At 45.5% G+C, this 24,651-nt stretch overlaps 1 protein-coding gene across 2 annotated transcripts in view; it reads right to left on the bottom strand.

The window, feature by feature from the left end:
* Nucleotides 1–24,651, bottom strand: part of AHDC1 (AT-hook DNA binding motif containing 1) — a 270,588-nt gene that overhangs the window by 207,031 nt on the left and 38,906 nt on the right. For both annotated transcript variants that reach the window (XM_070949747.1, XM_070949746.1), the window contains exon 2: nucleotides 6,320–6,367. In XM_070949747.1, the coding sequence (XP_070805848.1) occupies nucleotides 6,320–6,367 (48 nt within the window). The remainder of the gene's footprint in view (nucleotides 1–6,319; nucleotides 6,368–24,651) is intronic.

Genomic DNA, 24,651 nt, shown 5'->3' with positions numbered 1-24,651 from the left:
GATCAAATCCAACACCAAGTAATCAAACTATCCGCGGTTCAGCATAGCAAAAAAAAAAAATAGGAAGAAAAATAATTTGAGAAATGAATTATACAAAAAGGAAAGTTGGTGAGCATTCAGTTCTCTGGAAGGCTTTCGTTTTGAGCTGCCTTCCTGACAGAGTTAGGAGAACAAACTAACTCCTGGAGGGGAGGCCAATTCATAGAATAGGTGCAGTGATAGACATTGAAACCAACTCTACCGGCGGTCCTTGACTTACACCAGTTCGTTTAGTGACCATTCGAAGCTACAAAGGCACTGAAAAAGTAACTGGCGACTTTTCGCGCTTATGACCAATGAAGCATTCCGTCGGTCATGTGATCAAAATTCAGACGCTTGTCAACTGGCTCATATTTAGGATGGTTGGCAGTGTGTCCCAGGGTCACGTGATCCCATTTTGTGAACTTCTGACAAGCAAAATCAACGGGGAAGCCAAATTCACTCAACAACCATTTTTGTTTAAGTTAAAAACTACACCGATTCACTCAACAGCTGTTGCAAGAAAGGTCATAAAATGAGGCAAATGTCTCATTAATGTCACTTAGCAAAAGTCTCACTTAGCAACAGAAATTTTGGAGTCCACTGTAGCCGTAAATTGAGGACTACCTGTATTCATATAATATGCTATCCCCAAACAAATAAACTTGGAAATCTTGGAAAAATGATGCAGCTGCTTTAATGAAACACAGGGACTTTCATATACATTTGGAAACACCTTTTCCAAACCAAAGCCAAAGCCCAGCTCAGCTCTATCACATTTTATCTTAACTTATTGGCTTGATCCATACACCATCCTAAGATAATAATCAGGTCCCCACAACATATGGCCGTGATGGCGAACCTATGGCACAGATGCCCGAGGTAGCACGCAGAGCCATCTTTCCGGGAATGCAAGCTGTCACCCAACTCACCTGCAGTGCGCCCGCCCCAGCTGGTGTTCGGGCCTCCAGTGTACATGCGCACAATTCACAGGACCCAGCTGGTCTTTGGAGCTCTCCTGCGCATGTGCAATCATTTGTGCATGCGCAGAGGGCGTTTGCATGCATGCATTGTGCACGCGAAAATCACATGCATGCCCAGATGGTGGGATTGTGCATGCAATGCACAGGAGCCACGCAAAAGGCGCACACATGTGCCGATGATGTGGTTGCGCATGCAGCACATGGGGGCACATGGATGAAAGCCGTGTGCACGCGCAGATGGTGCGGTTGTGTGCACAGTGCATGGGGGAGGAGCCACGCATTAGCATGGATGGCACATGTGTGCACAAAGCGCATACCTGTTCAGCACTCAGTGAGTAAAAGGTTCGCCACCACTGACATAGGGAATTTCAAACTCTGTAGGCCAGTGTTTCTCAACTTTAGCCCCTTTAAGATGCATGGACTTCAGTTCCCAGAATCCACCAGCCACCACGCTCTAACCATTGAACCGAATTCATGCTTCTAACTAAAACTGCTCTGAAAAAGATTCGGGAAACACTGTGGTGTCATGGCTGGAATATCGGATTAGAGTGCAGGAGACTCCAATTTCCACATGTTCTGGCAATGGATATTATTAACTCTCAATCTAACCTATCTTGCAAGGTGGCTTTAAGACTAAAATGGGGTGAGACATATGTGTACAGACTTCGTTCCTTAAAAAAAAAAAAGAAGCGAGTTTTACAGATAGTCCTCAAGTTACAACCATAACGGAGCCTTCCCGTCACAATTTTAATTCACGATGGTCATAAAATAAGTTCATCATAATAACCGTCTCACTTTTTTGATCCTTTTTGCAGCAGCCATTAAGCAAACCGATGATTCACTATGGCCGTCATTTTGCTACAAACAGGATATAAATGCCAGTTTTGGGCAAAATGCGACCGCAGGACACTGCAAACCAGGGCTGAAATCCAGCCGGTTCTGACAGGTTCTGGAGAACCGGTAGCAGAAATTTTGAGTAGTTTAGAGAACCGGCAAATACCACCTCTGGCTGGTCCCAGAGTGGGGTGGGAATGGAGATTTTGCAATATCCTTCCCCCAGGAGTGGGGAGGGAATGGGGATTTTGCAGTATCCTTCCCTTGGAGTAGGATGGGAAAGGGAATTTTGCAATATCCTTCTCCTGGAATGGGGTGGGAATGGGGATTTTGCAGTATCCTTCCCCTGGAGTGGGGTGGGAATGGGGATTTTGCAGTATCCTTCCCCTGGAGTGGGGTGGGAATGGAGATTTTGCAGTATCCTTCTTCTGGAGTGGGATGGGAATGGAGATTTTGCAGTATCCTTCCCCTGCCATGCCCACCAAGCCACACCATGGCCACCAAGCCATGCCCACAGAACCAATAGTTAAAAAAATTGGTTTTCTTCACTGCTGCAAACAGCTGTATATGTGGTCTGGTTGTGAGGTCAAGTGATTGCAGAGAAGGCCAACCATCAGAACTTTGAATCCAGGTCATAAGTAGCCCCCAGGTAAGTCCGTCAGTACTTTGACTGGTCACTGAGTGACCAGTCGTAACTTGAGAATTACCTATAAATGTAACAAATCATAGCAAAAAAAACTTTAAAGTCAGAATGTCATATTTCAAAAAAAAAAAAAAAAAACCCACACAAAACCATACTGTATTAAATACACTTGTTTATCTATTTTATGTATTTACTAGTAAATGAGGTCTATGCCCAGCAGATACACAATACAAAGACAATCTAGCTATAAAGGATCATAAGAACATTAGGGACTGTTTCAGTAGCTGGAGGATGCTTTTGTATATAAGCAAATTCTTCTTTTCTGCTTTTTTTTATTATTATTATTCATGCACATCAGCTTAGCTCCCTCGCCTGCTTTCAACAGTCCCCATGTGCCTCAACAAAAAAAATGGCAAAGGTTTGTAGGACGTCACCCAGTAACCCATCCCCAAGAGGGAATGAAAATATTGCACATGAAATATTGCAGAACCAAATCACTTCTATTTTCAGTGCATGGAGATCTCCGTCTGGCTTTTTTTTTTTTTTTTGGTCCTATCGCTGTGATTGTGTTCCATTACGCCAAGCTTTGTTGTGTACTTCCCAAAAAAATCCATACAGGGTGAACAGAGTCCTAGAGAAATAGCCCTTTTAAAGCAAATAAATCAAACGGCAAGTTTCAAAGAAAATACTCTTCTAGCAAAACACCTCATTTTGTTTTGGAACCCAGCTATGCCTAAGTACGCAGAAGGTGGGGATACCGTAATATCTTGGGAGTCAAGAGCCTCCTTATTACTAAGCTGCTAGAGTATTCACATTAAGAAATCAGCAGAAATGCAGGTGCAGATCAATTCACTCCCCTCCCCACCTCACCTCCAAACAAAAGTGTTTTCAAAATGGGGAATAGTCCTGAAACAGGGGCATAACCTAGGGAACCGAGTTGTAAGGCTGGCTAGGGAGGTAGGGACAAGCTTGTACTCACTACACAAAGGGCCTTTCACAGAAGCTAAAGCTGACCCCTGAAGCACATCCATTCTTACACTGAGCCAGCTAGTTAGCTGGGTTACCCAAGACAAGAGCCCAGTGCCTTACAGAGATCGGAGGGAAGCGCAGGGGAGGTGGTGGGATCCCTTGAGATTAACGTAACCAATGTAGGACTGTAATTTAGGGCCCCACAGCATCTGATGTTGATCTGGGCTGCTCTTAGAAGACTCGACATGCACCTGTTTCATTGGTAAGAGGATGCCACTGGAAAAGGATTCCATTCCTTGCAGGACAGGGAAAATCCAGCTTGGGTCGGTCAGTCACTGGAACCAGAGGTTTTGTCTTCTGAGCCCATCCTCAGGGAACGCCTATGTGTGTTTTGGGCTATTCTGTGTATGGCATTTATATGGTGCCTGCTGTGTGTAGCTTTTTAGATGTAGATTGGGGAGTTGATGGCTGGCTGTTGTTTCCTTGTGCTGCCAAGCCCTTGCCTCCTAAGTATGCTGGGGGTAAACCAACACTTCCTGTTGATTGATGAGAGGCTCCTTTCCCAGGCTTCAATCACTTCCCTGGCTGTTTTTGTGCCTGCTCGTCCAACAATCTTAGTAGCTGCAAAACTGAACGTATGTCTTTGTTTATTGCAATGTGATCCTTGCAATGATGTGATTCAATGGTTGAATGGTCACAGTTAAGAACAATGCAGATTGTGAAACTTATTGTCTCATGTGCATCTTTCATAATAAAAAGTGAATGAAGTACCCCAGTCCCATTATAGCCCCTTTACACCGACAGAATGAGACATACAATCCCCGGAAGCCTATAATGGGGCAGAACAGGATTGTGAAAAAGAGGGCAAAAACTGGAGCAAAGGAAACTTGGGGCCAGGGGGGAATTCAGGGGTGAGGGAAGGGGAGGAGAAATCTCACAACAGGAAGGCATAACAGCACCACCAAATTCTTCCTTCCTTTCAACCCCTCTTCACCCAGCCCAAAGCAGGCACTCTGGCCTCCTGCTTCCTGTGTTTTCTGTCTTATCAGCATCTTAATTATATTAATAATCAAAAGAAAAGTTGCCTATCTGAAAACAGGAGATGTGGTTGCTTAAGAGATCATCTGTTCCTGCTGCTTATTCCTCACTTTAACACTGTAATCTGCTGCTGGGGATACTACAATTAGCTGCCACCGAGTTGGCTGCAGTGTGACAGCAGATTAGGATTTCAGCTGGGTCCTTAAAAAGGGGGGGCACCCATGAAGCACTGAAGGACCACCACCCTATTTTCAAGCAGGAATTATTGCAGTGGGGCTGTCGTCAAAACTACTGCAGGAAGGGGATGAAATCTGCCTTTTCATGGCACCTGGCACTCTAGAACAGGGGTCTCCAACCTTGGCAACTTTAAGACTTGTGGACTTCAACTCCCAGAATTCCTCTTAAAGGTGCCAAGGTTGGAGACCTCTGTTCTAGAAGACAGAGAGACCTTGGACTCGGAGAGTTCTCCAACAGAAGCATCTTGCGTTCCGCTATGTCCCCTAGAAATGCACGCATGTGTACACATACACCGCTCTGCACGGCTGGGCATTTTTGCTGAGAAGGACTTGTCAGACTGGCCGTGCCCTACAGCCTTGTAAACAAGCCTTCAGCACACCCTCTATCTCCCTCAGGGCCAATTTTGGATTGCACAGCCCTTTGAACACAGCAGAAACGGAGAAGCCAGAAGGGTCTCTCTCTCTCTCTCTCTCTCTCTCTCTCTCTCTCTCTCTCTCTCTCTGTGTGTGTGTGTGTGTGTGTGTTGAAGGGACAGATGTTAAGGGAAGGCAGGACTAGCATGACCGCCTCCCCCCCCTCCAACCCTGTGATGCCTCTAATCTTGGGTCATGCTGAAGCAGCTCATTACGCCCAACAAGCATCAGTGGGCTGGCAAGGAAGCCAAATTTGGTGGCAGATGAAGAAAAAGGGTGGGGTAAAAGGCTGGACGCCTCTGATTGATGAGGTAAACTCATTTCTCCAACCTTGCTCCCACCCCCCCACCCCACCCTTCTCAGCCTCCTTCTTAAGAGCAGCAACCGGCTTTCCCTCCCCAGCCTCCCCTCCCCTCCATCTACAACCAGTCATAAACCTGCAGAAGCAAGTCTGAATCCTTTTTCCACCCACTGCTGCCATCCATCAGCTGCCACGGGGTTAATTCCAGCTCCACCAGGTTATTTTCCCCTCAGTGCTTTTGACTCACTAATGATGTGCAAGGGACACAAAGAGACTGCTGTAAAGCAGATACACAACTCCCCCCTTTCCCTGTTCCCAGCACTGACTGCCTCCCTTGGTCTCTTCTCTGCGCCCCCCCCTCCCCTCCACACACACACACAGAGCCCTCCATGTTCCGGATACACCTGTGTGCTGCAGGGAAAAGATATTAACTCCTTGGCAGCCAGACCTGGATCCTGGGAACAAATATTGCAGCCGGCAGTGGGAAGAATAGGGACAACCGAGCCACAACTTCCCTGACCGACAAACTTGTGGGTCAGAGGCAGAGAAGGAAGCCCCATTTTACTCAGACCCGGCTGCCAGCTCGGTAAGGCTTGGACTAGCCAAGTGTGTTGAGCAGCATAGCAACCGCATCCCACCTTGAAATCTCCGGCGACAGCCAGATCATTAGCGAATTCTGAGACCTGCTGCATTCAAGCAGGAAAAGGACTTATTCATGGGACTTCTTTATCTCCCCACAGGGTTTTCATCTCTGCCCCAAAGCCTCTCTAACCAGTGAAACAGGAAGTGGCATCTGCCTAAGCAAGCCCTTCTTGTAAATAAGGCACAATTCGTGTAGTCAGGGGACCTGATGCCTCTGAGAAGCAGGGTGATCGGCAAGTACCTGGTTCTGTGAAGGAGATCCTCCAGCTTTCTTCACATCCTCCACCACCTAGAGGGGAAAAAACAAAACAAAAGAAGAATTGGGCTAAAAGTAGTAAGTCACTACGGAAACCATACAATCCAAAATGGGACTCTTGCATGGTGGAATGTATCTGGCGTATGCCAACCACAGTATTTTCTTCACACCACAGAATTAATCAGGGAATCTGTGTTTCTCCTTGATAGACCTTTCTATCTGCAGGAAGTAGTTTTAGTAGATCTGCACCAAGGAGGAAGTAGTTGTAATCCAGTGGTGGAATTCAATTTTTTTTTACTACCGGTTCTGTGGGCATGGCTTGGTGGGCGTGACAGGGGAAGGACACTGCAAAATCTCCATTCCCTCCCCACTCCAGGGGAAGGATACTGCAAAATCCCCATTCCCTCCCCACTCCTGTGGGAAGGATACTGCAAAATCTCCATTCCTACCCCATTCTGGTGGTATTTGCCAGTTCTCCGAACTACTCAAAATTTCTGTTATCGGTTCTCCAGAACCTGTCAGAACCTGCTGAATTTCACCCCTGTTGTAGTCCTTGGCTTAGGATCATTTATTTTGAGACTTACAACATTGTTGGAAAAAAGTGACTTATAAATCGGTCCTTGCACTTATGACTGTTTCATCAGTCCCGTGGTCTTGCTTAGCAATGGACATCCCAGTCCCAATTATGGTCAAAAGTCAAGGACTACCTGTAGTGGTCTGCACCATTTTTGTAAGTCACAGAAAAGACAACAATGGACTCACTGCATGCATTCTAAACTCCTCAAAGCAACAGATTTGAATTTAGAGAACGTCAATGTTCTATCTACATCAGTGTTTTTCATTCTTGGCAACTTTTCAAGAGGGGGGGGCAGTGGCACATGCAGGGTGGGGAATTCTGGAGTTGAGGTCTCCAAGTCTGACTGTTGCCCAAGTTTAATAAGAGGTCTAAATTTATTTTATTTTATTTTTTTAAAAAATGCAAAGTTAACTGCACGTAGGCCATAAAAGAAACTCCCAAAAATGATTTCAGAGTCATACATAGCAAAACTCAACAATTTTTCATTAGGTCAAGATGTCAAAGAGAGCACAAATGAGAATGGAGAGGAGTAATGGCTTGTGCTCAAGCCAGGTCACTAATTAAGAAACATCTTGGTAGAATATGGGAATAGCCTGTGGACATTCAAATTAGACCCTATCAGGTGGAAAGTTGATTTCAGGGAGCATCCTAGAAGTTTCCAAGAGCTGCTGAGATGACAGTACAAATAGAAACATCCCAGCTGTTAATTCATTGGATCAACCTACATTAACACGATAAAAAAAGTGACTTTTTGCTGATTGCTTAATTGCTTAGGCTGAACCTAGTCACTGTGGTTGAAATCATGCTTTATGGCTTGGTGCTGTTGCATGAATCCAATCACCGTGACTTACCCTATGCTTCAAATAATCCATGGTTTATCATAAATGAAACTGTTCAATCGCCAACTTGTTAGAAGTGTTACCATACAATCTTTAAAAGAGAAAGGACTAAGTTTCTTAAGCTAAAGGAGCCTGGATATCTCTGCAGACAAGGCACTGTAATTTAACACCAGCTGCCTGCAATTACTGCAGGTTCGAATCTCACCAAGGCTCAAGGTTGACTCAACCTTCCATCCTTTCTAAAGTAGGTAAATTGAGGACCCAGTTTGTGGGGGCAATAAGCTGACTTTGTATAAAATATACAAAAGGATGAAGGCTATTGCTTAATGCATTGTAAGCCGCCCTGAGTCTCTGGAGAAGGGCGGCATATAAATCAAATTAAAAAAAAAAAAAACCATACTCTGATGACCTTAACCATCACATCTGTAAGAAGTTTGAATACCCGCTTATCTAGCATCTCTCGTTATCTCCATTTATTTATTTATTTATTTTATTTATTTATTTATTTATTTATTTGTTCAATTTATATGCCGCCCTTCTCTGTAGACTCAGGGCGGCTTACAATGCTTTATAACAATAGCCTGCATACTTTTTTTGTATATACCTGCTTATTAGGGCTTTCGGGGCGGGGGGGGGGGCCCTAAGCAGTGTTGTTCTATACAAAGTTGGCTTATTGCCCCCCCTCCCAATTACTTGTTCCTTATCAAGTGAAAACCCATAGATATAAACCCTTAAAGTGAGTTTTCCTTAAATCCACACTTGGGGATGCTATTGACCTGCTTAAACACACATCACCAATCCATTTGTCTTCAGATAAATGATTTCTGCAACCTATTTCCCATTTCTAGCATTACTTTATACAAAGCAGATTTTTAAAACATCAATTCTAGGCCAAAGATTCGCACTCTCTTTTTATTTACCGGGTTCAGTGGTTTTGTGCCTACGTGGAGAATGGGCACCCCAAAATATTTTTTAAAAAATATTTAATCTCCTTTAAATAAGGATGCTTTCCTATTAGCAATGCTGTGTGAAAGAACTGAGAGAGGAAGTATGTAGGGAATTAAGTTGTGGATACTTAAGATCTTGTTTTGTTTGGCTCATCAGCAAAATCCACCCCTGCCTTGATTCAAGTGATAATTTGGCCCCAAAATATTGACAAGTGCTATGCAAATACCACTTAGGATAGTTTTCTTTTTTTCACAAAACCCCTACTCAGACACTAGTAGTGGTCTCTAAATCACCTTATAATCCAGTATTTTTCAATCTCTGCAACTTTAAAAGTCATGCTGGCTGGGGAATTCTGGGAGTTGAAGTCCACACATTTTAAAGTTGCTGAGTTGAGCAACGCTGCTATAATCAATCCAATGGTAATCAGAACAAAAGTTTACACTCTGTTTTTTCTACTTGTTTTATCATTATAACAAAGTGTTCACTGGGGGAGGTGGCAATTTCTAATCCTGTAGTAGATTGGGCATGTGACTTCGGGCCAATCTCTTTCTCTCAGCTTTAGGAAGAAGACAACAAGGGGCAACCGCTGCCACTACCAGAGCAGTAGTGAAGGCACCAGGCTAGAAACCAGGAGACTGTGAGTTCTAGTCACATGTGATGCATGAAAAATGGCTAGGTGACTTTGAGCCAGCCTCTCTTTCTCAGCCGACTTCACTTCACAGAGTTGTTGTTATGGGGAAAATAGGGGAAGCGAAGGAGTATTTAAGCATGTTTCCATCCTAACTCATGCCTATTGAATTATGATAAAGGTGGGAAATATATAAATGTTGGACTTTGGAGACAGGTCGAGGCTAACCAAAATATCAAAACATAGGTATATGCTCTTAATATCCAATTGTAATTAGTAATTTAATTGTTTTGTTTTCAAAGCAGCTTCACATATGAAAGCGCCATAGCTATGAATCCTGGTTATTACTAGGGCATAGATCATGATCATTGGTCTTTCTTCGTGCAGGATAGATTCATTCGTTTCTTTGGGCATTTGAAACATGGACACCGCCAATACCGCGTATCTTCTAATGAAAGCAACCAAGGTATTGTTGGCGTTAAGATTTTGGATTTGGGTTGGGAAAATCCTGATTGAGTCCTCATTTGATCATAAAAGCTCACGGAGGCACATGAGACCAATCAGCCTGGAAGATCGTTGTAGGGATACAATGAGGTGAGACGTCTCAACTCCACGTATGCCACCTCGACCTTCGAAGAGAACAGGCAGGAGATAAAACGTAGTCGCAAAGAAATCATGAAGAGTTTACAGCGAGCAGATTTTTTTGGCTTCATCCCAGCTGGTGGCAGCACAGCCTGGCATTTAGGAAGAGGGACATTGTAGGTTGGTGGGGCATGAGTTCTGCTCCCCCGGCCCCACCAAAGTGTGCAGCAATACCAAGTGTGCAACTTGGTAGTTGCAAGAGCCCCCTGCCTTCTGCTCCATCACTGACCTGCCGAGCCAAAGGGCACCTCTGAGCATTCTCTGCTCCGTGCCCCTTTCCGCTGCTGAGCAGGCCACCTCTCCCCAAGAACAAAATCATTAAAGGTCAGGAAGTGGTCATGAATCCAGAGAGGATGGAGCATGGAGAGCCGTTCCCCCCCAGCCCCTCCCCAATTGCCTGCTGCAGCAAATTCAATCTCCCCCACACGGTGCTTAAACTGACACAGACATTCCACATAAAATCCCCTTTGATGCAGAAATGCCTGTCCAGAGCTACAATCCGACCTGCCTGCCAGCCATTATCCTTTCTTCATGCCTGGGAGTGGAGAAAGATCTGGAAAGGAAAAGACATGTGGCTGTCTCTGTCTGGGTACGGCGGTACAAAAAACGGCATCTTCCAACTCAGTGGGTCCCTCAAGATGTGGCCACGCCACAGAGGTGCAAGGCCAAAGTCTTGTTTCCAGAAGACGGCAGACCATCTGCTGACATGGCGGCCGGTCGCTGCCCCCACCTAGCAACTCCCGACAATCCCAGATTCACTATTAATCCCTGCCGAGGAGATAACCTGAGGCCAAGCATTAGCCTGGAATAGTCAAGTGTGCTAATTAGAGGCATAAAGGTTGTGTGTGTGTGTGTGTAAGGGGAGGGGGATGGAGAGAAGTGGAAAGAGGGAAGGTGTGGATAAATGAGGCGCAGTTGAGAAAGGTTTGCTAGCACCAACCATCGGAAGGTTGGTACCTCATGCGGAAAAGTCAGTATCCAAGGAGCTACATCACTGCTTAAGAGAGCATTTTGCTTCTTTCATTTTTCCAACATTGCAATGCTTGTTCCCCCTTTTTTAGAGGAGAAGACAAGCCGAGAGAGAGATAGTCAATCCTTGGTCCATGCCTTGATCAAGGTATTGGGGTGACCAAGAAACACCCAGCCCTTTGTTTATCGTATGGTTTGTGGGTTTCTAGCAAAGCGGCGATCAGATAATGCTCAACTTATGACCAGTAGTTTAGTGACCATTTGAAGTTACGACCAACCCCAAAGGCTACTTACAATTTGGTTTGATGTGATGGCCACTGCAGCGCTCCCACCGTCATTCACGGTTAGGACCAACTGCAGGAACATCCCATCTTCTCATTCCACCATGCCAGTTCCCTGCAGGCTTTGGGCTTGCTTTTCCCATCACCACCGGGTCCCTGCAGGCGCCATTACAGTCATAAATCGAGGAGTATCTGTATATCAATTCAGCCCTCCAGTTCTACAAACTGCAGTGTCGGCAAGGAGGAAATATTTGTAGCTTAGGGTTGAACTGTTGAAGGTCAGAGAGCACTAAGGAACCCACAAAGCTACGGTTTATGGGTAACCATCGTGCAACCCAGTCCAATGGGTTTTAGTGAAACAAGCTAGGCTTTTTGGTGTGATGTTCTAATTTAATATCTCACGGTTGTAATGAATCTTTATGGTATTTTAGTATTTTCAGCCTAGTTTTAGCTGTGGTGTGTTGGATCAAGTCAAGAAAACGTCGGGAAGAAAATCATACAACTGAGTAGTCTTCCACAATCTGCTTCCTTCCTACCAACTTACTCATTTCTTGTGTTAATGCACAATTTTTTTTTCAACCTCTCTGTGTTGCCCTTGTGTCCCAGAAGATCTGCATCTGATATATCTGGTCAGAAAGTTTTTTAAAAAAACAAACCAACAAACCCAAAGTTATAACCTTAGGATGAAATTTTTTAAAAGGTATGAATTGCTCTGAAGAATATTTCTCTGCTTCTGTTCACTTTCTCTCACACCATTCAGTGGTGCATATTAAACATATAAGGAAATGTTCAGCCTCTTTGTGACCTGTCCACTTTTCACACCTGCTCTGACAGCTTCTAGTTGTGCTAAAAAGCCATATGGCACCTCAAAAGATGCCCTTGAAGAAAGTGGAACGGTTGCAAAATGTACAGGATGGGAGTTGGGATTATTTATTTATTTATTTATTTGATTAATTGATTAATTTTGAGACAAGCGCCATATATGGTCTCTTAGCAGAGCGACAGGGCTCTCATTCTCCCAAAGTAGGAACGGAAAACTACATTAGATTTGATATAACTTTATCTTGATGCATTAAAGTTGATAAATTAAATAGAGCTCATGACCATTCATCCCACATATTGATTTTTCCCCCCCTTTGCATTAAAAATCATACTTTGGTGGGAATTTTGGAGCCGCGCTTATGATTTTGGAAGATCGCAGGCAACGCAGTTTAGAATCCACTGAGTTTTCAAGTTTCTAACCATAGAACAGGGGCTACCACCCATTAATTGACCCCACCTGGTCAATTAGAGATCTACATGGTTTCCTTCAACTTTTCCTGAAGATTGTCTCACCATGTTTGAAAGCCATTCTGACCTAATATCCAGAGATCAGTTGGGATGACTCCTGAACAAGCACTGACCATTTACTAGAACCAAGTCGTTCATCCATCCCATTCTCATAGGATGGGACAATAGGTAAAGATATTGATGCAAAATATAGGAGGCATCTGACCAGGTTCCATTTCCCATATATTGTTGGGCATCAATGTATTGGTCACAAGCAACCAGAACCATTCGTGAATAGTCTCAAGCAGAAGCTTTATTGTTAGTCAGCTATGTTACAAGAATCTCGTCTGATTTACCACATTCCAGAGGTGGGTTTCAGCAGGTTCTGACCAGTTCTGGTGAACCGGTAGCGGAAATTTTGAGTAGTTCGGAGAACCGGTAGATACCACCTCTGTCTGACCCCACCCCCATCTATTCTCTGCCTCCCGAATCCCAACTGATCAGGAGGAAATGGGGATTTTGCAGTAACCTTCCTCTGGAGTGGAGTGGGAATGGAGATTTTACAGTATCCTTCCCCTGTCATGGCCACCAAGCCATGCCCACAGAACTGGTAGTAAAAATATTTGAATTCCCACCACTGCCACATTCCCTTGGGAACGGTCAGATAAGGCTTCAGGGTTTCTGGGGGAAGCCAGGCCTGTGCTGCTTTCTGCAGTGCAAGGACTCTAAGCTAGGCCACCTCTTAACACCTCCCTCCAATCTAGCTAGAGAGTCCATCACATAATGGTGGAAAAGGAATGCCCCACTGCTGCTCTGGTTCTACATCAGAAAAAAAGCATTTTTGGGTGCAGAGCCAGAACTTTTCATATGGCTGGAAATACTGTGTCTGGATTCCCAAGATGGTAGCAGAGAGTACAAGAGACACTTCCAGATTGGTTCGATCCGTTCTGTTTTTAAATGCCATGGCTCCTGCAGATCCAGTATTTGCTCCTTCAGTATCTGCATGTCCAATAGGAATGGATTACTTTCCAAAGTGCAGAACCCACAAACATGGACAAGATTCTTAAACAGAAGCGAGTTCTACTACAAATGCGAGTATCCCTTTCTTGAAAAGGCTCAACTGGTACTATAAGTAGTAGTATAAAAATGGCAATTGTGTGACTTTGTCCCATGTCTCTCTACAGTATGTTGTCTGTCTTGGATGAAGCTGCAATCCCTCTTTAAACCAATGTTGTGGTTAGATCAGGGGTCTGCAACCTTAAATACTCAAAGAGCCATTTGGACCCATTTCCCAAAGAAAAGAAAACACCGAGAGCCACAAAACCTGGGTGGGCGTGGCCAACTCGATGTTACTCACTTCCACCAGTCACATGACACACCCCAGCCATGCCTAACCAGCCGGTCATTAGGGCAGACAACCGACTGTTAAAAAATATCGGGAACCACAAAATCCTTTTGACATCTCTCTCTCCCCCCTCCCTCTCCCTCTCTCTCTGTATCTCTGTTTCTGCCCTGGCCGCTTTTCCATCCCCTGCCGTCACCCTTACCTTCTCAGGCTAGGCGAGGAGTGACTGGGAGGGGAGGTTGAGGGGTGGGGTCATCCAGTGGTGGGATCACCCAACAGGGAGCCACAGCAGAGGGCCCAAAGAGTCGCATGTGGCTCTGGAGCCGCAGGTTGCTGACCCCTGGGTTAACTAGATTCACTCTTAAATGTAGACATCTAAGTTTTCAGCAGCCGGTAGGATTGTTTTTCTTGTACCAACTAGTCCCAAGACAACCTGACTTGGTGATAAAGATTCATATCTTGTCTACACTAACTGCAGTTACTGTGACATATTCTCTAGATGGGTTCAAAGAACATATTCATCCATAACATGGTTGGCTTGCTTATGGTAAAGCATGTTGTGTGAACTTACACAGTATGACTTCTCCAACGAATCATGAATAACAAATAACCAAGCAAGGTGTTATGGCTTAGTGCTTTACGGAAATCATCTGTGTAGTCACAAAGCTCAAAACTTTGTTGATGTCCTCCTCCTTAAAAGACTGAGCCCCCACTCCGAAAGGTAATATTGAGAGGTAATGAAAGGTAATAAGACTCCTGTATTGAGAGGGCTAGATAAATAAAAGCATTACGTGTGGCTGCCTTTCAAGATAATTTGAAAAATTCTCTTAGTTCAGAAGACTACAGGCAGACCATTGAGTAGAGCCAATTAGAAAGTCTGCTTCTGAGTGAAAGTACTGATTGCAACCTGTGAAGACTCAAGTGGCTTATGTTGATGTCACCAGAAGGACTAATGTCTCCTGTAGGAATTTGTTCAGTTGTTTATCTTCATTCAGTTCCACCAACATTTGAGGTCTCTTTGACAATAACACAGCCTAGTGGTTGTGCCCAAACTCTGGAGCTCTTGACTGACATAGATTCTCAATCCTGGACTTCCAGTAGAGCTTGGATGGGAGACCCACCATAGTACATCAAGGCTGTAGGCTAGATTGTACAATTGTAGAGCCGAGGTGGTGCAGTGGTTAGGGTGCAGTAGTGCAGCTGACTGCTAGTTCAGCAGATCAGCGGATCAAATCTCACCGGCTCAAGGTTGACTCAGCCTTTCATCCTTCCGAGACGGGTAAAATGAGGACCCAGATTGTTGGGGGCAATATGCTATTTAGTATACTGTCTTTGGTGTAAGCCGCCCAGAGTCCTCAGAGAGTGGGTGGCATAGAAATATGAATAATAAAAAATAATAAATAAATAAAATAAAAATCAGTGTTCATTCTGGTGATTGCCTGGAGTTTCCTTGGCAAGCTTTCAAAGTCATTTGCCATTGTCTTCTTTTTTAGGGCTGAAAGTGAGTGACTAGCCCAAAATCACGCAGGTGGCTTCACGCCTAGAATGGGATTAGAATCCCACAGTCTCCCAACTGCTATCCTAGTGTCTTAACCATTACACCAAACTGAGTTTTTAGGCTAAATTGGAAAGTTTTTTTAAAAAATCACTCCCGTATTGTTACCAAAAAATAATTTGAATGTCACCATGTAGCCTTTAAGATTTAAATTGAAGGCACACACATATATACTTGTCCTATATTCTATATTGGGGGTGTGGGTGGGTGAGAATGGATAGACTTTAGTTTGACAAATCTTTTAAGGAAAGCCCAAGGACAACCTGCTAGAGCTCAGTTGAAAACTTATCCAAACCATGTTTTGCCTAAAGTTGGTTTATTAAATGAAAGCTCAGGACTGAAATGGTTAGAAAAATCCAGAAGAGGTCTTCATCGTGCAGTGGATAGACAATGGCTAAAATGATGATAAGGGATGTGGTGGCTCAGTGGTTAAGACGCTGAGTTTGTCGATCGAAAGGTCGGCAGTTCAGCGGTTCAAATCCCTAGTGCCACGTAACAGGGTGAGCTCCCGTTACTTGTCCCAGCTTCTGCCAACCTAGCAGTTCGAAAGCACGTAAAAAAAATGCAAGTAGAAAAATAGGGACCACCTTTGGTGGGAAGATAACAGCATTCTGTGCATCTTTGGTGTTGAGTCATGCCGGCCACATGGCCACAGAGACGTCTTCGGACAGTGCTGGCTCTTTGGCTTTGAAACGGAGATGAGCACTGCCCCCTAGAGTCAGGAACGACTAGCACATATGTGCGAGGTGAACCTTTACCTTTACCTAAAATGGTGATGATGATGATTAAATGAGCTACAACCAGTTGGCTGGGTTCCTACTCTACCCTAAAGATTAAGTAGGCAAACCATACTTGATTTTACATGGGCTGGATGAGAAGTCACCCTTAGAATTCAAAGTATAGGATTTTTGTTTTGCAGTGCCAAGAATCTGGAACATGAGAAATGAACAGTTTCTAGTCTTTTCTGCTAAACGTCTTTTTTTTTTCTTCCCTAAAATTTAGCTGTGAGTGCAAGGAAAAAGGGGAAGAATAACATGATTAAATATTGGGGTCATTTGTTACCAATTATCAGTCATCTGGAAATTTACCCAGTAGATTCATACACAACTTCTTCCACTCCAGGATGATACAGCTTATTTGTTTGTTCTGCTGCTCTGGGTTTTAGGCAGCATCTTATTTAATGATGTATCAACTAGTTGCTTTTATTATATGCACTCATTTGACTTGCACGGGGATATGCATTTTAGGTTGCCCTTTTTTTTATAGTGAATTTCACCGTTCACTTTTTAAAAATGTAATATATTAGAATGTAAATGCAACAAATAAGCGGAAACACAAAAATAAGAGTTGAAGGTGTTGGTCTCCTTTGAATGGAGCTGTTGGCCAGACATTCTGTTTAAGAGGAGTGATTAAAAAGAAAAGAAAAATACATTTGATAAAAGAATTTGTGCTAGTCCTCTTAATCCTGGCCTCCCTGCCTTCTCATGTACCATGAATAGCCACATAATTTGACAGACTTAAAATTATTTAACACTACCTTTTGGGAAGCTATGTGTCTTAGGAGGAAGGACATCAACCAAATTGTGAGGCTCGGGACTGATTATTCGAGTTGGTGATGGGAGGTGAAGGAATAAAATGCTTACCACCTATTCCAACTAATGAAAATCCTCAATTATGAATTAATTAAATCCTCATCATTTGAAGGTGCAGGAGACAGGAAGAAGTCAGCAAATGGAGGGAGTTGAGGAGCTATTTCCAAAAAGTGCTCCTGTTTGGAATTCTTTTCATTTGGAAAAGGCGGGGGTCATTTTTAACCGGGATTTCCCCCACCCACCCACCCACCAAACTTTTTAAAACACTCCCCTTGAAAATAAAAAATCTTGGACGGATGACTGACTCTGCCCACCCAGCCTCTTTACTCCACCTTCTGAAAATCTCAGTCCGCCTAAAGCTCTTCGGCGCAGCTTCAGTCTCTCTCCCCCCCACAAACAGTGCCAAGCGAGATGAACCACAGAGCTGTCTTGACTGCAGGCAGCTTGCAACATGCCCAAGTCCAACCGAACAAGGTAAACATTTGTTCCCAAAGAAAGATGCACGGAGTTGAGCATCCCACACTGTTTTAGTGTAATTTTCCAACGTTTCTCTGTGAGAGCGAAAAGGAACCAGGGTTGCTGGGCTGAGTTTATAAAACATGTTAATCATGCAAACGCAAGAAAACGTTGCAGAGCTCAGACCGCTGGAGGGCATTAAAATAGAGCAAGACCACCCATGCAGCTTTGTGGTTAACACTGGCAAGATGCAGCATGGAGCCTCCTGCAACTCTGCACTGGTAACACCTTGCTGGTCACTAGGTTCGGGAAGAAGTTCATAGCTTCTTTATCTTCCTTCTAAAAAAGAAATGCCTTTCTTTTTTAATGAAAAAAAATATCTTTTTTTTTTTTTTTAAATCCTGGCTTAGCATGTCAGAGTAACCCAGTGGTATGCTTCTTTGTGTTGCCTGAAACCAGCGTTATAATTTCTAAAGCATGGTATAAGACAGTGATGGTGAACCTATGGCACATGTGCTGGAAGTGGCACGCAGAGCCATCTCTCCGGGCACGCCAGCTATCGCCCGTTGCTCTTTCAGGTTCCGGTGTGCCAGCTGGTCTTCGCCCCAGAAACTGGAAGAGCAGCACCCTGGCACACATGCTGAGCAGGCCAGCTGGTCTTCGCGCACACATGCACACCAGAAACCGGAAGACCAGGTGACCAGAAGCCGGGGAGCTGCTCTTCCGGTTTCTGGTGCTCCCCCGCACGCATGCGCGCACTCCCGTTTTGGCACTCGGTTCCAAAAAGGTTCGTCAACACTGGCATAGGAATTACAGGTAGTCCTTGACTTACGATCACAACTGAGCCCAGAATTCGTATTGGTAAGCGACACAGTTGTCATGTGAGTTTTGCCCCATATTACGACCTTCCTTGCCATAGTTGTTAAGTGAATCACTGCAGTTGTTAAGTTAGTGACAGGGTTGTTAAGTGAATCTGGCTTCCTCGTTGACTTTGCTTGTCAGAAGGTCGCAAAAAGTGATCACATGACCCCGGGACATTGCAACCGTCATAAATATGAGGTAGTTGCCAAGCATCCGAATTTTGATCGCATGATCATGGGGATGCTGCAACTATCATAAGTGTGAAAAACGGTCATGTCACTTTTTTCAGTGCCACTGTAACTTCAAACGGTCCCTAAACAAATGGTTGTAAGTCGAGGACTATCTGATGTGTGCAATTGTTTGTTTAAAAACATGACTGAGTCTTGACTGAGACAAGAAGATGCGAACTTCAGTTAGATGTTATCAGGATCTGTGAACACATGCTCCTTCTCCCTTATTTATTTATTTGCTATTCTGTTTCAAGCAGCAAATGGGTTGCCATGACAAATAAAACAAGGGACTTGCTACTTTCAAGAGGACCAAAAATCAGCAAATGCAAACCTTCTTAAGAGGTTTGTTCTTAGAGGCTCAGAAATATAACTTTGTATTCTTCCCAAACTGATCTGTTTGTCAGGGGTCAATCAGTGATAACTGCTGAACTGAGCCGAACCATGGCTTGCTTTAACCTCCAGTATGAACAACCCAAAGGGGATTTGGGGGGGGGGAGAGGGCTAGCGGTTAAGATGCTGGGCTTGCCAACCATAAGGTTGGCAGTTTGAGACCCAAGTACCACATGATTGGGTGAGCTCCTGTTACTTGCCCCAACCTTGCAAATGCAAGTAGGTAAATAGGTACCACTTAGGTGGGAACCTAACAGCGTTCCGTGTGCTTAAATGCAGGGGTGAAATGCTACTGGTTCACACTGGTTCGGGCGAACCAGTAGTAAAAAAAAGTACTACCGATTTGTCGGAACCGGTATTTCCGACAATCAGCTGTGCCGCATAATTTATATTCGCTAGAAAGCAGGAAATCCTGCTTTCTAGCTAATCTAGATCACGCGGCACAGCTGTCCCCACCCTCACTGTTCTACTTACCTTCTTAAGCCTCCTTTTTCCGTGCAAAGCGTGCGTTTGGCATGCGTGCGCAGTGTGTGTTTGGCACGCACTGTGCATGCATGCAAGCAGCGTGCATTTGGTGTGCACTGTGCATGCGTGCATGCAGTGTGTGTTTGGTGTGCATGCGCACGCAGCGAACCGGTGGCAAATTTTGGAGGATTTCACCACTGCTTAAATGGCATATAGTCATGCTGGCCACATGATCATGGAACTATCTTCAGACAATGCTGGCTCCCTCAGCTAGGAAACCACCTGCTAGAGTCGGACATGACTGGTCCAGAGAAACCTTTATCTTCACCTTGAACAAACCATGAAGATTGGGTTCATAGATGACGTTAGGTCAAAAAACAAGCAAGCCACATTACGGCTGAAGGGTGATGTATGAACCCAGCCAGCAAGAACCTGTTCACACATGCTGTTTAACCTCAGAATGGGCGATCTTTATCTCCCCCCCCCAGCACAAAGCAGCTCCTGTTGTTTAGGATCAATGCAAAGCAACGCACCTTCCATTCTTGGCTTGTGTACAGCATTACTCCTGGGGTGATTTATTAACCATATACTGAACTCGGTGCAAATGACAGTCCAATCAGATTTGCCATGGGAAGAATTAGTAAGCACCCTGCAGTCAGCCTACACCCTTAACTGTTAGTAATAGTTAACAAACCATGAAGCCAAATCTTCCTGGTTACCAACGCTGTAACGTATTAGGGAGGGCATTCTCTGCTTAACTATTTTAATTAAATTTATACTCCACCTTTACTTCAGGAGCTCAAACAGAGAGGCCCCTTCCCCACCTTCAGTTCTTTCTCACAACCACAATTTGGTGAGATAATTAAGCATGATCACCTCTAGTGCGTGTTTCTCAACCTTGGTAGCTTGAAGATGGATGGACTTCAACTCCCAGAATCCCCCAGCCAGCAGTGCTGGCTGGGGGATTCTGGGAGTTGAAGTCCACCCATCTTCAAGCTTCCAAGGTTGGGAAACACTGCTCTAGTGTAAGGTTGGTTAATCTTGGTGATACGTGGACTTCAGTTTCCAGAATTCTCCAGCCTGTGGCATTAAAGTCCACAGTCTTAAAATCAAACACTGCTTTAATGTACTGTATATAAAATGAAAGCTGAAAATACTATAATCCTTTTTCTTTCTCTTTCTTTTTCTTTCTATCCTTTTTTCTTTCTCTTTCTCACTCCCGCCCTTCCTTTCTCTTCCTCCTCCTTTCCTTCCCTTCCCTCCCTCCCCCATTTTTTTAAAACCTCTGATTTAAAAATAAGTCACAAAAAACACCATTTATTTACGGTGCCATTGAGCAAGGTGATTTTTCAGGTTCCCAATTGAAACTGAAAAGTGCATTCATTTCCTCCAGTCCTCTCTCCTTCCTTCTCCTTCTCCCTACTCAATCCCGTACCATCGTGCAGTCCTATGGGTCACCTCACAACCTCCCATGTTCCACCTCGATGAACCCCCAAATTCTAGGCTCGGACGAGCTGCTTCCAATCAACACATCAAGGATTTGTGCACAGTTGGCTAGTTTGCATAAACATCTATCCGTACTTTAAACTCCATGCGGAAAGAAAGACCAGGTTCCCCTCCCTTTCCCCTCTCTGCTTCAGAATTAAACAATGGTAGGAAAGGATGCAGGTGTCACCAAAAGCAATAAGGGACAAGCTCCAATCAGGCTTTTACTCTCTGGGCAGGCACCCTTTGTAGGCTCAATGCTTACCATGTTTTCCCAAAAATAAGACCCTTATTTTTTTTGAACCCCAAAATAAGCGCTTGGTCTTATTTTTGGGGAGATCTTATTATTTTGGGGCGCATGGAGCAAGACGGGGCTCCTCTTGCCGTCTTACCTGATTTCCAGCTCTTTCTCCCTAACCCTAACCAGAGGAAATGGCAGGGACCAGCTGCACATGCAGTTAAATATTTTCGGGGAGGGCTTATTTTCAGGGGAGGGCTTATTTTCAGGGAAACATGGTAGAACAGGAACGTCTAACCTTGGCAACTTGTGGACTTCAACTCCCAGAATTCCCCAGTCAGCCATGAGAGTTGAAGTCCAAAGTCTTGAAGCTGCCAAAGTTGGACACCCCCATCCTACAACTTCCCAGCCTGCACAGTCATTACTGAGAATTGGTGGAGAAGGTTGTGGAAAGCTGTAACAACACACAACCAAGCTCTTCCGAAATAGACAAAACGCCCTTCCACCCCTTGTAGATAAGGCACGTATTTGCGCAACAATCTATCCCCACCCAGCACGAGGGCAAGAAATTTGAAGTAAAGCTGGTTCTTGTTTAACAACCACCACAATTAGGATCGGCAACTGAGTCGTTAAGTGAAGCGCTCACTAAGCGGACCCGCGACTGGGCTTATGCTCTTCCTTCAGCTTCACAGGCTTGCGAAGAGGTTGCAAACACAGGCATTGTTGGTAAAGTTGCTTTTTTTGTCGCCGCTTTGGAAGGTCACTAAACAAGGCACTCACTAAACGAGGACTACCCGTAAAAGAAAACAAGGTTCCCCGAGTTAAATTGCATCTAAGGTTCTAAGGGCATTTTCCACTGTTTTGAGGAAGTCAGCAACATCCAAGGTTAGGAGCCGCGGTGGTGCAGTGGTTAGAGTGCAGTACTGCAGGCTCCTTCTGCTGCCTGCCGGCTGCCTGCAATTTGGCAATTCAAATCTCACCAGGCTCAAGGTTGATTCAGCCTTCCATCCTTCCGAGGTCAGTAAAATGAGGACCCAAATTGTTGGGGGCAATAGGCTGACTCTGTAAACCGCTTAGAGAAGGCTGTAAAGCCCTGTGAAGCGGTATATAAGTCTAAATGCTATCGCTATAGGAGGCAATTGGATCCAGAAAGGGCTGTTATTTTTACAGTACTACCTTTCTTCTGGGTTGACCTATTTGATGGTGCTCCAAGCCTTTCATTTAGCAAACCCCTCCCCCCACAGCCCACCCATTCCACATCCAGTCTCTCCCCCCCCCCGCGACCCCACCCCCCCGCGACCTTCTCTGCTGTAGAGAGAACTCTGATAGAGGAAAAGAGAAGAACAAAAGGGTTCAAGATTTTGGGGAGGGGTCAGCGTTTCAGGCAACTGGGAGGAAAGCAGCCTGAGCTAATCAGGTGCCAAGTGGCAGAGCATAAGAGGAAGAAAATCAGCCGACTGCAGGCGCACTGCTGGCAGGGAGTCTCTGCTCAATCTTTCTGCAGGTTTCAGGCTGTTAGACAACTAGGCCAGAAGGCCTGAAAGTGCAATCAGCATTTAACCGCCAGGGCCAACAGCAATCACAGCGGTGAGAAGGAGTAGGTGGAGCGGTGCCAGAGCCCCCGAGAAAAGGGAGCAGGAACGCACCGGAACGGTTGCAGCCCCACCACCGGAGGGGGGGCCCCCGTGGCCACCCCGCTGCTGATGGAACAACCGTCCCTCTGCACCCACCCACCTTCTTCAACGCACACATGTTGCAGGATAGGATACCGGGTTTGGAGAGAGCAGGCATGTGACTGCGCACAAATAAACAGCCCTCCCTGAAAACCCAGGCTCAGATGCAGGGCAGGCTCTTGTTTGCACAAATAGCCATTGGCAACCCAAGGAGAAAATCAGCATGCTTCCATCTGCCAGCGCATATGCGGGATGGAAAATGCAGGCCGTAGACAAGACAGCATCAAAATGGGGTGGGGGGGGGGGAGAGAGAGAGAGAAAGAAGGGGGGGAAGAAGAGCAGGAAGGACCTACCACAGTAACCTTTGCAGTGTGTGTGTGTGTGTGTGTGTGTGTGTGTGTGTGTGTGCGTGTGCAGAGAAGAGCCAAGGCTTAACTCTTTCCAATCAGAGCCTAACGATGGTCCCCACCGTTGCAGCTTGGCAATTCCTCCATCTCCCTTCCGTTCCCCCACCCCACCCCTTAAAAAAAAAAAGGCTCTGGGATTCCTGTCTTCAAAATCGCACTCGGAAGGAGCAAGAGTGCAGAGCCGAACTGCTCGTTAAGGGCCGCTCATTAACAGCCCTCTGGGATGAGCAGAGTAACCGGGGCACCTGCGATCTCCGACTAATGAGCTCCATTACTGTCCTGAAGCCCTGAGCACAAATGAGGGGGCAGAGGAGACTTTTCGTGATGGATGCCGGAGCACTACCAGCCCATCGTCCCCAGTTTTGATGGCCTTGCACGGAAGCCATAGCCAACAACCGAAGGAGTCTCTACGAGGCAAGCCGGGAGGGCGTCATGGGTCTGCGCCAGTGCAAGCAAATCCGTGAAACTCCCGTTGCCACGGGCCCTCTCCTTTCTCCATGTGTGGAGGAGCATTTGGGGCTTCTCGAGAGCTTCAAAGCTGAGCCATTGCGGGAGGACAGTAGGAGAGAGAGAAGAGAAGAGAAGAGAAGAGAAGAGAAGAGAAGAGAAGAGAAGAGAAGAGAAGAGAAGAGAAGAGAAGAGAAGAGAAGAGAGAGAGAGGACACAACCACATTACTGCCACCACACCCCGGATCAAGGTTTTAGCCTGAGCTAGGAATTAGGAAGGGAAGCTTGATTTGAGTCACTGGGGTGGGGCCTGAGAGAGCAGGAGACTCAACCACTGAGGAGCAATCGTCCTTGCCACAAGACATGTGTGTGTGCGCTACATCCTCAGCACATCCCCTCCTCCCTTCGCCCCACATCATCATCTCAGGGCCCTACTGCTGCCATGGGTGGGTGGTCACCGAGTTCAGAATCTTGGCAAGGATGTGGGGAAGCTCACACAGGAACCCATCACCACAATACATCCTCTTGTGCAGAGAGGTAGGGACAGGATCCAAGGGAAACTCCAGAGGCCCAGTGGTACGTTTATTGTCAAAGCTGACACCCTCCCTTTCTGCTTATTCCAAACACTCTCTCTTCCCCCCCCCCAAGTGCCTGTAGGGACTCCGGAGCAGCAGACCTCCCCTCTAAACCAAGTCAGGCAAAGGGACAGCTCTGCATGTATGCCCTGAAGTGAGCTTCATCGAGTTCTGTAAGATTTCATCCCAAGGAACGAGACAGAGAAACTACAGCCTTGAAAGATGATGATCTTCATCCAAGATGATGATTTACACCAGGGGTCTCCAACCTTGGCAACTTTAAACCTGGAGGACTTCAACTCCCAGAATTCTCCAGCCAGCTTTGCTGGCTGGGGAATTCTGGGAGTTGAAGTCCACCAGGCTTAGAGATCCCAAGGTTGGAGACCCCCGATTTAAGCAACCTAGTATTTGGCACAATGGGTTCTCTTTAGGAAACTGGTTGACT

This window comes from Pituophis catenifer, unplaced genomic scaffold, assembly GCF_029215685.1.
Source record: "Pituophis catenifer annectens isolate HBS135680 unplaced genomic scaffold, rPitCat1.0.hap2 SCAF_9, whole genome shotgun sequence".
Taxonomy (NCBI): Eukaryota; Metazoa; Chordata; class Lepidosauria; order Squamata; family Colubridae; genus Pituophis; species Pituophis catenifer.
This window is presented reverse-complemented; position numbering and strand designations above follow the sequence as displayed.